This window comes from Dipteris shenzhenensis, chromosome 12 (assembly GCF_047967505.1).
Source record: "Dipteris shenzhenensis isolate YYH24624 ecotype China chromosome 12, Dip_SZ_1.0, whole genome shotgun sequence".
Classification (NCBI taxonomy): Eukaryota; Viridiplantae; Streptophyta; class Polypodiopsida; order Gleicheniales; family Dipteridaceae; genus Dipteris; species Dipteris shenzhenensis.
In genome coordinates this window covers 10,077,074-10,092,077 of record NC_141607.1, presented here as the reverse complement: position 1 = coordinate 10,092,077, position 15,004 = coordinate 10,077,074, and the positions used below count along the sequence as shown (strand labels likewise).

General features: G+C 40.9%; 1 protein-coding gene across 3 annotated transcripts in view; it reads left to right on the top strand.

Annotated features, from left to right (window-relative positions):
- Positions 1 to 9,187, top strand: part of LOC147895793 (uncharacterized) — an 88,736-nt gene extending 79,549 nt beyond the window's left edge. Inside the window, exons 5-9 of one of the 3 annotated variants that reach the window (XR_015541904.1) lie at positions 2,819 to 2,901; positions 3,028 to 3,089; positions 7,592 to 7,762; positions 7,999 to 8,270; positions 8,629 to 8,745. Coding sequence is in view for 1 of the 3 variants with exons in the window: in XM_087382966.1 (XP_087239092.1) it covers positions 2,819 to 2,901; positions 3,028 to 3,089; positions 8,629 to 8,740 (257 nt within the window). In the remaining 2 variants the exon portion in view is untranslated. Of the gene's footprint in view, positions 1 to 2,818; positions 2,902 to 3,027; positions 3,090 to 7,591; positions 8,271 to 8,628 lie in introns of all 3 variants that reach the window. The other 2 variants (XR_015541903.1, XM_087382966.1) reach the window with 2 other exon arrangements.
- The last annotated feature ends 5,817 nt before the right edge of the window (positions 9,188 to 15,004 follow it).

The following is a 15,004-nucleotide window of genomic DNA, read 5'->3' as shown; positions in this document are numbered from 1 at the left end:
AAGGTCCTTCTTCAAGAGGTTTGTAAGAGGAGCTGCCCTCTTGGAAAATTTCCAAATTAATTGTTTGTAGAAGGAAGTGAAACCCAAAAACCCTCTCAGTTGGGTGGGATTTACTGGCCGCAGCCATTCCCTCACACATTTCACCTTTGCTGGTCCACCCGAATCCCATCTTTGCTAACAATGTGCGTTAAGTATTCACCCTCTTCTACCATAAACGTACATTTGTTGGCTTTTGCATAAAGCTGATGCAACCTCAGAATTTCCAGCACTTGTTTGGCATCCTCAATGTGTTTTGTTTGCTCTTGTTGTAAATGATGATGTCATCAAAGAAAACCAGCACATGTTGGGAGAGAAGTGGCTGCAATGTTTTGTTCATGCGTGTGGTGGGGCCCATTAATCAACCCAAATGGCATCACCTTGAACTTATACAAGCCCCTTTCTGTTCAGAAGCTGTTTTGTGCTCAGCGCCCTCTTTTACCCTAATTTGATGATAGCACGATCTCAGATCTGTCTTTGTGAAGAGCTGAGCACCTTTTAGTTCATCAAGTAGATCATCAATCTGGGAATTGGAAGTCTGGTTTTTTAGTAGCCTTGTTGAAATCCCTGTAATCAATGCACATGCGGTATGAACCATCTTTCTTTTTCACAAGAGGCACTGGGGAGGCAAAAGGAGTAGTACTATGAGAAATGAAATTCTTCTCAAGCAACTCCCATACATGTCTTGCCACTTCCTCCCGTTCCACTTTAGAGAGACGGTATGGAGCCTTGTTTATGGGCTTATTTCTAGGCTCCAAAACTATGGCACGATCGACATCCCTTTTTGGAGGTAATAAACAAGGCTTAATTCCAAACTATGGCGCTAGCATCCTGGCAACATAGTGTGCTGAACATATGCTGTCCATTAGCAACCTCAACTCTCAGCCTGTGATCTAACTTCGTGCCACCTTTTGTAAGGTGGTGGTATTGATGAAACTGTGTGTGCTCCCACTGTCCACAAGCATATGAACAGTGCTGCCCTTAATATCACCTTGCAATCTTAGTGTCTCACACTCCTGGCTGCCATCAATGCATCAAAAGATATTGAATAAAGTACTGTCTTAACATCCCAATATTGCTCCTCATCCATAGGGGCATTCGCATCAGCATAATTTCATGCATGGAATGGTACATTAGCAAGATGCTCAACAAAAGAGACTCTAGGCATACGACATGAAATACCCTTGCTGGGCTGAGCCCTGTGTGCCCTTCAAGCTGAGAAGTCTCACGTGGATCCAAGGGAAACTCAGAACCACTCTTGACTTTGGCATCTGGAGCGTGTTCTAACTCATGTGCTCCATCTAGTCACATCAAGTATCTCAAGGGAATCCACCAAATCATCATCATCAAATAACTCAATAATCATGCTCAGTTGGCTGTCCTGGTATTTCACATTTTGCATATCTCCTCCCTGTGCTCGGGAGTCCATTTCTTGCCACGCTTAAAGCATTGATTTACCCTCTCCTTGCTGTCCATTTCTTGCCATGCTTAAAGCATTGATTCACCCTCTCCTTGCCTAAAGCCTAATTCTAAGGTTTGGAAAGGGGATAGCGAGAGACGACAGCAGTGCAAGCAACAGGTGACAGAACATCAAATTTTTGCAGCAGCATGGTTGGGAAACGCGACTCGGCTGTAGGACAGGTATGGTTGGCAGAAGCGAGAGGAAGCTTGTTGATTGTAGCCCCTCGCTGAGCTATCAACCCAAACCATGCCAAGCTTCGCCGCTAATAGCAGATCCGTCGACAGGAAGGCTTTCGAATTCTGGTTTCCCTTCACTTCCCTACTTACGCCAGCCTCTAGATAGATTGGGAGCAGCAACACGAGATAGTGTGAGCAACCGGTAGATTGTACGCATCATGAGCTTCAGGGGGCAAGAATAGGACTGGAGTCCAGGGTTCTCGGTTGTCCTATTTCGGCAGCGAGGTTTGCCGCTGTATGCTCAAATGAAGCAGCACGTGAGCAGAAGCAAATTGATTGTCAACATGTAAGTCCGTTCCAAAATGTGCCACTACTGACATATTGCAGTGCCCTACTCCTTTGATTAACGCTTCCTGCACATTTTACAGAGGGATGCTGCCAATCTCAGAAGGCACTAACCGAGCCTCCACTTTAGGCTGACGTGGGACGGGAAGATTTAGCGACGTAGTTGGTACAACATGTCAAATTCAGCAGGTGAAGAGTGAAAAGGGAAGCAAGGTGCCATAAGCAACGCGCTAGAGGCAAGGCTCTGATACCAATGTAGAAAAGGGGAAGGGACAGATTAGAGATAAGGGGTAGAATGTGTGGAAGGGAGAGAAAGGAGGGGGAAGAAGGAAGGAGAGGGAGAGAGAGAGAGAGAGAGAGAGAGAGAGAGAGAGGGCAAGTAGGCAATTCTGACTGCTCAGAATTGAATGCTTCATCGAATTTGCCAAAACCTCCACCTATCATTTGATTTGTAAGTTGGATTTTTGCATTCAATGTGTAAATTTCATTGGTAATATAGAACCTGCGTCTGACTTGACTGGGATTTCCCGTGGGGCCACACCTCCTACCCCCTTCCTTTTGTAAGAGACTAGAATTGAGTGTGTTATGGGAATGTCTTCTGATAATGAATGCAAGTTAGGTTAAGGGTGTTTAATTACTTGGCTGATTTTCAACAACGGCTAAGGATTATATGCGTGTAGCCTTTCTTCAAGAATAGTGCCTTCTTTGTTGTCTCCAAATATGGGTTCATACTTATGGTCAATATGGCAGAAATGGGGGTTGTCTCATGTTTTTTCTATGGTGCTATGATTCCTTACAGCAATTGGAGGCACTACAGGGCAGCTACTCCAACAAAATTCACAGGTTATTGGTCAAATTAAAGCTACCCTTGCTGCCTGCAAGGTACATATAATGTTTCAAATGAACATTTAATGCTAGCACTACCCTACTTTTTTTTCTGAGTGAACAAGACTTCATATTTCTCCTTTTTCTCCTGATTATTGAGCTGCGATTGTCCATTTCATGCAGCTTCAGGAAACCACAGATCTTCTGGTGCGCTTTAGAGACAATATATTTGCAATTTCAAACAGGTAAATTATTGTGTTATTCCCTCAGATAAGGGTTTTGACTCATTGTGTAAATTTATTTAAGAACTGAGCTGTAGTTCTGCTGTTAGCTCATTTTGGAAACTAATTAAAAACTGAGGCTACTTTATTTCCACAGTAATTTTGAGTAGCTTCTGGCAGGGTAAACATTTAAGCACATGGTCCCTTATTTCTTTCTTCATTCCCAGCAAGAAGAGATGGCTCTAATGCCAAATCTATGAAATGTCTTTTTGTTAGTCAGGTAGAGGAATAAAAAGCATTTAGACTATATGATATGCACAAGAGAAAATTGATAATCAAATGATGTTTTTAATGAATCTGTTGACTCTGAAGGTCGAAAATAGGAAATACAACAGGTAATCACTCCAATATTGAAGAGGAGGATGGATAGCCCAAATATGTGGATTAAGCCAAGTAGATTGACAAAGGGAAGCAGAAAAAATGGTTGAGAGGAATCTCCTGTTGCTTCCCCTGAGAAGAAACTTGCTAAATGGTAATTGGATCTGGTGGATGTGGTGAAACTCCGTGGGTTGCAGAGATGGCTTGAATCTGATGGACACACGTTACTCACATGGTGGAGGACTATGTCATGGGGTCTCGCCTATAATTACCAAGGAACGGGAACATGCTGGAAACAAACGTTTGACACCGGAATGGGGACTTTTCGGGTTGGGGGAACATGGATCGGAATGGGAACACCACGTCATATGATGTGTCATCAAATGGAAATGTAAAAAAATCACTGTTTAGAGCTCTAAGCTTCAATTCAGCTTTAAACTTTAAAAAACACATGAAAATCCATAGAAAATTACAATACACATTAATGTTTGAACTATGCCATAGAGGGTGGATGATACATCGAACTAATAACTACGGATCATAGAGCACGTATCGAATACAAGAAAACGTGTCTATGCCTGGAGCCTTGGGCCTTTAGCCCTCAATACAAAATAGGCAGAACTCAAGACTCGAGAGTAAAGTACATGGTATATGAAAAAAGAGAGTCAGCCCCTAATATCTAAAGGTGGCATAGTGATAGAGGGGTCCCCCTCCTCCTGAGCATGGTTTACACATACGATCACGTTCGATGTGTACCGTTAGATATTAGTACGGTACTAAACAAACTAAAAAATCTTAGGCGTATGTCCGATGGTACGTTCGATTCCCCCCCCCCCCCCCACAAAAAAAAAAAAAAAGGGGGGGGGGCATACGGATCGTACGGCACCGTACGGAACAGAACGGAACATACAGAACGTTCCGTATGTTGAATGAAGGCAACCATGCTCCTGAGCATCATCATCATGGCCCTCATCATCATCCTCATGCTCAGGCGCATCCTAAGACTCGAGAGGAGGGGGTTAAGAGAAGGGAGGAGGAGTGGAGAGCCTAGAAGAGGGGCTGAGAGGGAGGTCTGAGTAAAGAGAGGAGGGGCTGAGCAGTGAGGGGACTAAGAGGAGGGGGTTGATAGGAGTTAGGACTCAAGAAGGGTCGGAGGCTTAGAGAGGTCTCAGAGAAGGGAAGGCGATGAATAACAATGCCAAAACGACACTATTATGGGCAAACGGGACCAACCCCATCCACATTCTTGGAATGTTCTAGGTCTTCTAGGAAGTCTTGAATGGCATTCCCCCCTTCTAGGAAGGGGGTATGGTGTTCCTTGGTAACTAGGGTCTTTCACTTTGAGTTCACAAATTAACAACCTTACAGTCTGCCCTGTTATGCTAGGAGCCAATCACTCACACTTATCTGATCCTACCATGGCCCCTAAAAGAGCACCCCCACAATCTCCTCCACATACTACCATTCTCAGTTTGGCCAAATGCTGGATGTTATGGTAGCTATCCATGTATACTCCTAGAGAACATAGACAATCAACTAGCACTAGATGCCTAAGATCAACTCCTTATGCATTCTATCTACATCAATGACAACACTCCTTCCCTTACATAGTGAAGTCCTAAAAAGTCACTTGAAGGATCCGTTCCCATAGTGCTTTAGAGGAGGATGGGTGTAAAGTGCTTAGATGATACTTGCACTTTGAGACCAACAAGGGCTCCAAGGCAAGGAACAAAACACGGAAGAGTACTGATCCTTTGTGAAGAGATTATGTGATAGTGATGGTTTGGCAGTGTGACATGTGTATGAATATTTTATAGTAGGGTCTGAAGGCTATTGTTGTAGAGATCATCTAGATTATGGGGTTGATAGTCTTTGTAGGGGGTTTGGCTTGTGGTGCATGAAGCTGACAAGAGGAGACAATGAAGGCTAAATACTCTCAACTGGCTCTATGTGCCAGGTTTGAGACGTAGAAATCCATGATGTGTAGGTGACGGCGGAAGTCTTTATATGACAATGAACAACTTGGACCCTCCACCATGTCAGAGCATATTGACTGGGGACAGGATGAGAAGCAACAGCCACTCTGAAGGGGATGACCTTGGAGGAGGTTAGCATAGACGACCTGCTCCTTAGATATGGTGCTTGCACATGGGTGATGACCTGCCCAGCATTGAGCAGTGACCTCACGTTGATGCACATAGCGACAGTCAGCTACCATGACAAGAACCATCTGCCTTCACGGCAGGTGCTGCTGCCAAGCAGCTTTGCAGTGGGGTTCCTGCTGTAAATAAAAGATCTGCTCATGGTGGCCAATGATAGACCAATTTAAACCTCCTTTATAATATGTATGTGCATATGGGGAAGTCGTCTTAGCTGCAACGATGGAGTACTGTATTCGATTAGTGGGGTCGCTGGTGTAGAGAGGGGGGGGGGGATTTGGATTTCAAGGAGAGGCTAGGCCACTCCATGCTGGCCATATCTGCAGGACCCCAAGCTAACTAACCCCTGAAGTGGGCTAGGGGTCTCAGCTCAGTTCAGGTTTAGCTCGCCGCTACTGGCGCTGCTGTGTCTAACTTCTAGGCAGAGTGCTGAGAGGCTAGGCAGGAGCTGAGAGGTGGGCAGAGGGGCTGAGAGGCTAGGCGGGCGGCTAGGCGGAGAGGCTAGGCTGAGAGGTAGGCGGAGAGGCTGACAGGCTAGGCGGGTGAAGGCTGCTGAAGGCTGACGATGGTCTGAGGGCTTACGTGCGATGACGGGCTGAGTGACGTCCATTGCTGTGGGGTGGAGCTGGCAGGGAAGGGGAAGAGCAGCAGTACGGCCAGGAGAGAAGAGCATCCCGATGGTTTCGGGGCCGTAGGGGAGGAGGGGGCAGCAGTAAGTCTCAAATGCCCCCAAGTTGCTCTTAGGGGACACTTTCAAAACTAGGAAGGAGGGCAGACAGATGTGCTACAACGGAATGCCTTTGTGTGGTGACTGACCAAATGCAGGTAGAACAATTTTGATCATTGAAGAGGGCCAGGATTCAGCTCCTAGGTTGATTTGCATAGGTGCTGTTGCGAAGATGCTATTGGTAAGGCCAGTGGGTAGTTTTGAAACAATAGCATGGAGTAGTTGCATATGAGAGCAAGTATATAAGGGGAGTCTTCATGCACTCGAGAATTGGTATCAATGATAGTATAGGAGCTGATTTAGAAAAAGGATTCTGTGTATGGGCCTGATATTTTTCCTTTTACTCTATTCCCCAAAGAGGAGTGATTAGGATTTTTTCCAGATTTGTGAAGTAATGTGATTCAGGCAATGGAAGGTCAATGAGGTTAGTGGTGTCTTAACCAGGATGTGAGCCTGTACATCCTCAGTCATTTCAGAGATATGTAAGGATTGGGGTCAGGGTAATGACGACCTATTTATGATTTGAGGCTCTGGATTGGCTTCTCTGGTTCGAGGTTATGATATATTGAATTTTTTGGACTTAACATACCAAATGATGTTACGTCAAGTGATATTTTTACTTGCCGTTCCAGGGTTGTGAACAAGGAGTAAGCTTAACTTACATTAGATGGAACTTTGAAGAGGGCAATTGAAATGTTAATTGCATCCCTTGCCCATCCTGGACAGCAAATGAACTAATACTTCTATGGATTGTGAAAGGCTTCCACAGCCTATTGGTATGCAAATAATCAGATACAAAATACCAAGGGGAAAAGCAAGGCGTAGTAGTGGCAATCCTGCAATGTGTCAGCTGCTTCCGCATGTCCCAGTTGAGGGTCATCTACAGGGGGATGCTTGATTTTTAGTGGTCCAAGGTAAGCATTATAAAATAAAGAAGAGTGCCTTTTTTATCTCACAAGGGTCCCATGGATGAAGTGTCAAGTTATGAACTGACCATGCGTAGTGTATAGTGTGCTATGAAGTCTCTAGTCATTCCTCTTCTGACAACTAGATAAGCTACGTGTTCACCTTTTAGCTTAAATGCATTTAGCACTTAGCGAGGTTTTCTGCATGCATTATGCTGCACAAGGTTTGCATTGGAAATTGCTGTCTCTAAAGTATGTAGGATTGTTTGCTTGTGGAATTTTGTTTTGATTAGAAGCTAGCAGCTTTACTAACCCTGCTGTATGCTTTCCCCCACTTTTTGGGTTGCGGGTTTGTAGTATAAAAGACATGCCAGGTATCATCAGTCAAATGCTGCCACTTCCAGTGATGTTAAATACGGAGCTTGCTGATACTCTACTTCCGAAGTCTATTTCTCAAACTTTGCATTGATGTCTACCTAACTGGAGAATTCATGCAAAGTGGCCCCCTTCTATGGTCACAATCATCCTGTACATTATTCATCTACAAAATTTAATTTATTTCACGTATCCGGAAGAGGAAGTGTTCAGTGTTTGCTCACCTTAGGTTGTCTAGTCAACATGGCCGGAATTTGTGTAGCTGATAAGGGACTGAGTTTTTAACTTATTAGTCCCACAAAGAGATGGTGGGCTTGTACTGAAGAGAACACACTAGTTTTCACATAAAATCTAGTTACGTCAAGTGATATTTTTACTTGCCGTTCCAGGGTTGTGAACAAGGAGTCAGCATAACTTACATTAGATGGAACTTTGAAGAGGGCTATTGAAATGTTAATTGCATCCCTTGCCCATCCTGGACAGCAAATGAACTAATACTTCTATGGATTGTGAAAGGCTTCCACAGCCTATTGGTATGCAAATAATCAGATACAAAATACCAAGGGGAAAAGCAAGGGGTAGTAGTGGCAATCCTGCAATGTGTCAGCTGCTTCCGCACGTCCCAGTTGAGGGTCAACTACAGGGGGATGCTTGGACTTTAGTGGTCCAAGGTAAGCATTATAAAATAAAGAAGAGTGCCTTTTTTATCGCACAAGGGTCCCATGGATGAAGTGTCAAGTTATGAACTGACCATGCGTAGTGTAGAGTGTGCTATGAAGTCTCTAGTCATTCCTCTTCTGACAACTAGATAAGCTACGTGTTCACCTTTTAGCTTAAATGAATTTAGCACTTAGCAAGGTTTTCTGCATGCATTACGCTGCACAAGATTTGCATTGGAAATTGCTGTCTCTAAAGTATGTAGGATTGTTTGCTTGTGGAATTTTGTTTTGATTAGAAGCTAGCAGCTTTACTAACCCTGCTGTATGTTTTCCCCCACTTTTTGGGTTGCGGGTTTGTAGTATAAAAGACATGCCGGGTATCATCAGTCAAATGCCGCCACTTCCAGTTATGTTAAATACGGAGCTTGCTGATACTCTACTTCCGAAGTCTATTTCTCAAACTTTACATTGATGTCTACCTAACTGGAGAATTCATGCAAAGTGGCCCCCTTCTATGGTCACAATCATCCTGTGAGGGATTATCCTGTACATTATTCATCTACAAAATTTAATTTATCTCACGTATTCGGAAGAGAAGTGTTCAGTGTTTGCTCACCTTAGGTTGTCTAGTCAACATGGCCGGAATTTGTGTAGCTGATAAGGGACTGAGTTTTTAACTTATTAGTCCCACAAAGAGATGGTGGGCTTGTACTGAAGAGAACACACTAGTGTTCACATAAAATCTAGTTGTGCTTGGTATATTAATTTATTGGTTCAACTTAGTGGAGTATGGTCATATATTAGGCACAATTTCTGAATTATGAGATTGGAGGCTTCCATCATCCTTTTCAAGTTTGAAAGTTTCTACCTTGTAATGAGTTAACTTTCCGAACTGTGCAATATGAACGTCATCTCAATTATCGTGCATATGCATCCATTGCCTTTACATGCCTTCATATGTATATGGGGATGCGTGTATGGTGGGAGATTGCATGTATTGTGGGCATTGTTGGGCTGGGGAGTTTGGAGAGAGAGAGAGAGCGTGCACGTCTGTGTCTGTGAGAGAGAAAGAGAGAGACTGTTTACTCTGCAATCAAGCTTTGGTGGAGATTGGGCAGCATGATCTGCTAGAGTATCCAGCATACTTTGCTAGATTCCATATGTCGTAGATGGGTTTGACACCATTGCCACTTCTTTGTACAGCAGGGTCATACAAATGCAACATCTTGGCATCACTCACGTAACTAGCAGTAGTTCAGCATTTCTAAATCATGATTATTTAATTATTGTAGGTGAAGGACAAAATCCTCTAGCATCATTGCAAGTCTAAAATAAGCTTGAAGCACTGGATTACTTAAGCCAAGGGTTTACTAAACAAGAGGGACAGATGCTTTCCCTAAGCTCTAATAATACGAGTAGATTATCATCTACATTCAATTTGTACTATAATTGCTTCAATGTGTCACTTATTGCAAACTATTTCTTCGATGTCGTCCACTTTGATGCATAGCCACGATGCAATCTAGTCCACCCTGGGGACAAGCATCATAAAAGATATTATAAGTTATTGGACCATGACTTAGTACACCATCTAGGGTGAGCATTAAAGATAGCATTGCACCTTCATAAACTTCAATCATTCCTTAAATATTTTTTAGGAGTATTATGTAATCATTTGTATGAATGTATGAATCAGTGTACATAATAATGTTGTCATGTTTTGAAATAACTAATCTTTTATTTGGATTGATCCCTCGTAGTTCTCTCTCTCTCTCTCTCTCTCTCTCTCTCTCTGGTGAGCTCAGGGATAAAGTTCAATAGAAGAGTCGAGGTATTGCATGCATAGAGAACGGAATTGAAAATGTAGAAGCTTGTTACGAGTCACCCCATGAGCTTAAGGTGTGCTCACTGCAGTCGTAATTATGGACATGAATTTGGAATGAGGCAAAGTAAAAGAAAAAGTAGTGATGAGATTTAAAGATTTTTTTAAAATATATATCTCCGCAAGTTTGACAACTCAATAAATATGTTTGCTTATAAGTAATTATGATGATACTATTCTTTTTTAATTTATGTTTCATGACATCTTAAAGCGTGATAATTAAATAAAGATGCCTAGTTTTAAGTGATTACTAGTAAATGCAATGTGAAAATAAAGGTGTTTTGTTGCATGTGTTTATTGCAAAGGCATTACTACTAAAAAAGCTTTGTTGTAAATGTGAGACAAAATAATGTGGTTACTTGTTTGAATATGGACCTATTTTAAGTACGGTTTGTTTGACTATAGGGTTTGGAAAGAATTTTTTTTGTCAAGCTTCATCTACCTTCAATCAATCTTTTCCTCAATTTCTTTTTCAATTTGCAATGAGACTTTTGCACAAAATGGTTTCCATGGGAGAGTCCAAATGTTGATAATCAATTTGAAGAAATGTCAGGGTAGTAACGCAAGAAAGTTGTCCATGACATGAGCTACAAGGAATGAGAGGAGAGGAAGAGGGAGACGGTGAGAAGAGAGATGAACAATTTAAGAGACTTTTAGAGAGCTCGGTTGCAATGATGGAAATGCATTGTGCAATTGTATAATGGCTTGCATGGATAGACCTAGCTAACATGCCATACAATGATGTGAGTAGTTTGGTCACAAAGGCCATGGTTGAATTGCATCTGGCCAATTGTCCCTCTTCATGGTCTGCAAAGATCACCACTTGGACATGCCCCTTCGTAAGATCACATGTGGTGGTAATTTACCACAAGGTGTTTGAACAAGACTCGCCATGACAATGACACACCCTTGTACTTTGCTAGGTATTTATAGTCACGATGATGTACCCTTGTACACTCACCCGCACACATGGATATGCACATGGAGAAGTGACCCCAACACGCGCACACACGCATGCACACACGTACACATGCATTCACGTAAATACATGGGGAATTGATAGAAGGCATGCCAACAAAACTTGCAAGTGTGTGAACTAAAAGGAACTTGTTCTAGCTCTTTAAGGGCCATCTGGATATGCACAAGGTTTATTAGTGGAGGTATAGAGAGCACTACTTGAGGACACAAAAGTACTTGAGACCAGTAAAGGCTTTACACAAACCCAAGGCATTCTAGTGGCAAGCATGGTTGATGATATGATGCAAGCCAAGCGTAAAGTGGCTCTTATTTGCACATACTAGCTATAGAATCAACTCATGATAAAGGCCCATAATGCAAGTGCACAATTGGAGCAATAACGTGTGATTGGAGGGGGCACAAGCAAGGAGGCACGGAGCAAGTGTATGATCTTCATGTGCTTAAGACATCCTATTTTTTATGGTCATACTAGATGTGAACTTACACCATAGAGGAGTTTGAATAATGTGCTATAACAGTTTGGATAAGCCACCATGCTATTGTGTTATTTTCTATTGCTCCGTTTATCACCATAATTTCCAAGCTAATAGTTCTTTTGCTATTCCTTGTTCATCAAGGTAGCTAAATAGTCCTTTATAACATTTTACCAAGGTCCACTTGGTCTAGATAGTAGGCTTGCATGACCTTATCAAAGACTTGTAAATTTTCGACACAATCTTTGATTGCATTTCCTCCATTTTGTATAAGAACATGTGTAATGCACCGTGCACCTTCTCTTACTAGTGCTTGAATTAACAATTCGTAATCTACTTTTTTCTTACATCAAAGGACCCATCATGTCCCATCTTGACAATGAGGTTCTGTTTTGCTAACCACCAAGACCTTAAAGCCTAGTGTCTTATTCCAAAAATAATAAAATTCTAATTCAGCGCTATGGATTGTAATCACGTTCTTCGTGGTTGTACTTTTTTCAATTCCTATGTGCTAAACGCATCTGAATTTAATTTATCTAAATATATGGCATGGTATTTTTCTTTAATGATTCTAGAGTTTAGAAGTTTATGCAAAATCTTGTGTCACAACAAGAAGGCTTCAAGGGAGACCTTATCTGAAACAAGTAGATTGAGATAACCCATTCTTGCTTCAACAATGTCATGCTAAAACCAAGTTATGTTCATGCTTTTATCCAATCTTCCAGAATAAATCCAAGCTCATGTTTACAACAAGTATTGGTGTATGGAGATCCCTTTATAAAAAGCTTGTGCATAATTTTCATGTTATCGCATTATCCACAAGAACTTGTATAACACTTTATAGCCTCACATCTTGTATCCTTGGAGTATGGCACATTAAGTTTCATTGATACATGCATTCCTTGACATTGTCATAGAATCTCCCAAGTAAAGCACATTAAGTTTCATTGATACATGCATTCCTTGACATTTTCATAGAATCTCCCAAGTATGATGTGATAATACAAGACTTGAAGCATAACACCCTATCTTTGCTAGGCATGTTCTCATTTATCATAATTCACAATGCTCATGGGAGCTTATAAGAAAACAATGACATTTCCTAAACTTTATTGTGTGTCTCAAGACCTTGTGTGTCTAAGCTATCAACAATTGTTAACTGCTTTAGATATTTTGTTGAATGTGCATGCTTGAATCATGATAAATTGACTTGGGTGTAGTAGATGCACTTTCATGTGTTTTAACTCTTATGTTGAACTCTTATGTTGTTGACAACCTTCTTAGAAATTATTTGGCAACCTCTCCTCCTTTTCTCATAGTTCTTTTTCTCCTCCTATTACATTTGGAGCCGGACACTTCCTGGAGTTGGACACATTGTGATTTAATTGTTTTGATTTCTAGGAAAACCTCCTCTCAAGTGAGGTGTTCCACTTAAAAATTTCTTCACACAGTTGTTGCACCTCCAATCCACAATTCATTGCACATTGAGAACAAGTCCCATTTAGGTGACATTTAGGCACCATTCAATATTCTTCAATCTAGAAACAAGGGGATTTAATCTCTCAATAGATTGACTACTAGGTGTAATAATTTTCCTAATGCTGCCAAAGACATTTGAATCTATTATTTGAAATGACTATTGTGATACATGCATTTATTTCCATAGCATCCATAAGTGCTATGCAATATTCCATCACATTTGCATTGATTATAGAAATATTGGCATTTGAGGTGGGTGCATTGCCTCTCCTATTTCTTGTGAGCCTCCTTTTATATCTTCATTCATATACAAAGAAGAACACGAGTGTGACTATAGATGCAATAAAAACTATAGATGCTCTTTCTTTGACTCTCCTCATTTCTTTTGAGCATCCTTTTATATCTTCTTTCATGCACAAGAAGAACACGAGCATGAAGATGAAATATGACCTATAGATGCTCTTTCTTTGACTGTCCTCATTTGTAAATGATTGTTGTGACTGTAGAGTTGAACTAAATTAGATTTTACAATACCGCTAATAACAATTTCCACAAAGAAACCTGTATGAAGACTCTTTAGCCCCATTGCTTTATAATGACCTTACCCCATTTTGTGAATTGGATTGAAGCTTATAGTACCTCCAAAAATAGCGTATAATATACTTGAGGCACGATGGATAACATTTCTTGAAAGTATGTTTATATAATCATCTTTTATGAAACATGAGATAGTCTACCCCCATATCAAACCTAAGAGCCTATGCTTCTTATCTCAAGAAAATACTGATTTAAAATGCTTGTTGTACATATGTGAATACATTGGAACTCTTAGCACAAGGCATTAGAATTCTACATCTATTCTTGTCCCAAGTAGTAGAGCTCTCAATACTTTTAGGAGGAAAAGTCTTAGTGCAAAGAGGTTCATGGCAACAGTATCCCCAACGGTAGATGAATATTAGAGCTCATGCAGTTATCATAAAAAATTAGTGTGGCATGCTACCTATTGCTTACATAAAAGCTTGGAATTTGGTAAGAATTGTGGGAAAAAACCACCCATGAATTGAACTACACCATTAGTATTTGTAAAGCATTACCAATAGTATGAAGTGTACATGCAATAATATTACTTTTGCTGTTTGAGTATTTAGTGATGGAATAATTGATGGTGGTATTAGAGAAACCTAGTGTTAGTGTTTAGCTTTGCATTTCTAGTGAATTATTTGTGGGTCAATTGGTGTATTTTCCCAACAATACAACATATTTTGTGTGACAACATAATTCATGAGTTCCTAGCAATGAAACTCACATGCATCATCATAATTTACACAATGTCATTCTTGGCAAGGACTAACATATTCATCAATGAAACTCATGTGCATTATCATAATCACACAATGCCATTTTTGGCAGTGTAAATCCTATTAAAAAGAAAGCAAGGCTAGTATTACCTTGCTCAAGGTATTTCAAATTCTCTCTAGTACATTTATTGTTTCTTTAAATACTATCTAGCCAAATCTCACCACTTTCTTTCACTTGGTATAAGACTTATTTTACCATTAAACTTTCCAATACAATATAGCCATACTTGGTGCAACGTACTTTAATAGTTGGCATAAGTTTAAGAGTTTACTTTTGATTATCAGGAAGTGTTTAAAAAAATTACATCATTATGTTTCTCTACTTAACTACAAAAGGTCATACAATTTTAATTAGTTGGAGGGGGAGAAGAGAATATTGAAAAAGAGGGGCAGGAGTGGGAAATTAACCTAAGGGGGAGAGGGGGGATGTGGAGTAATGTGGCAATGAAACATCCTAATGGTAGTAATGCAGGATGTGGTGCAAAAATTTCTTGAAAATCAATGCTATGTTGCTGAACATAGACTTTTAACAAGGCAGCCTTAACATTGCCCATCAACCTTCCTCT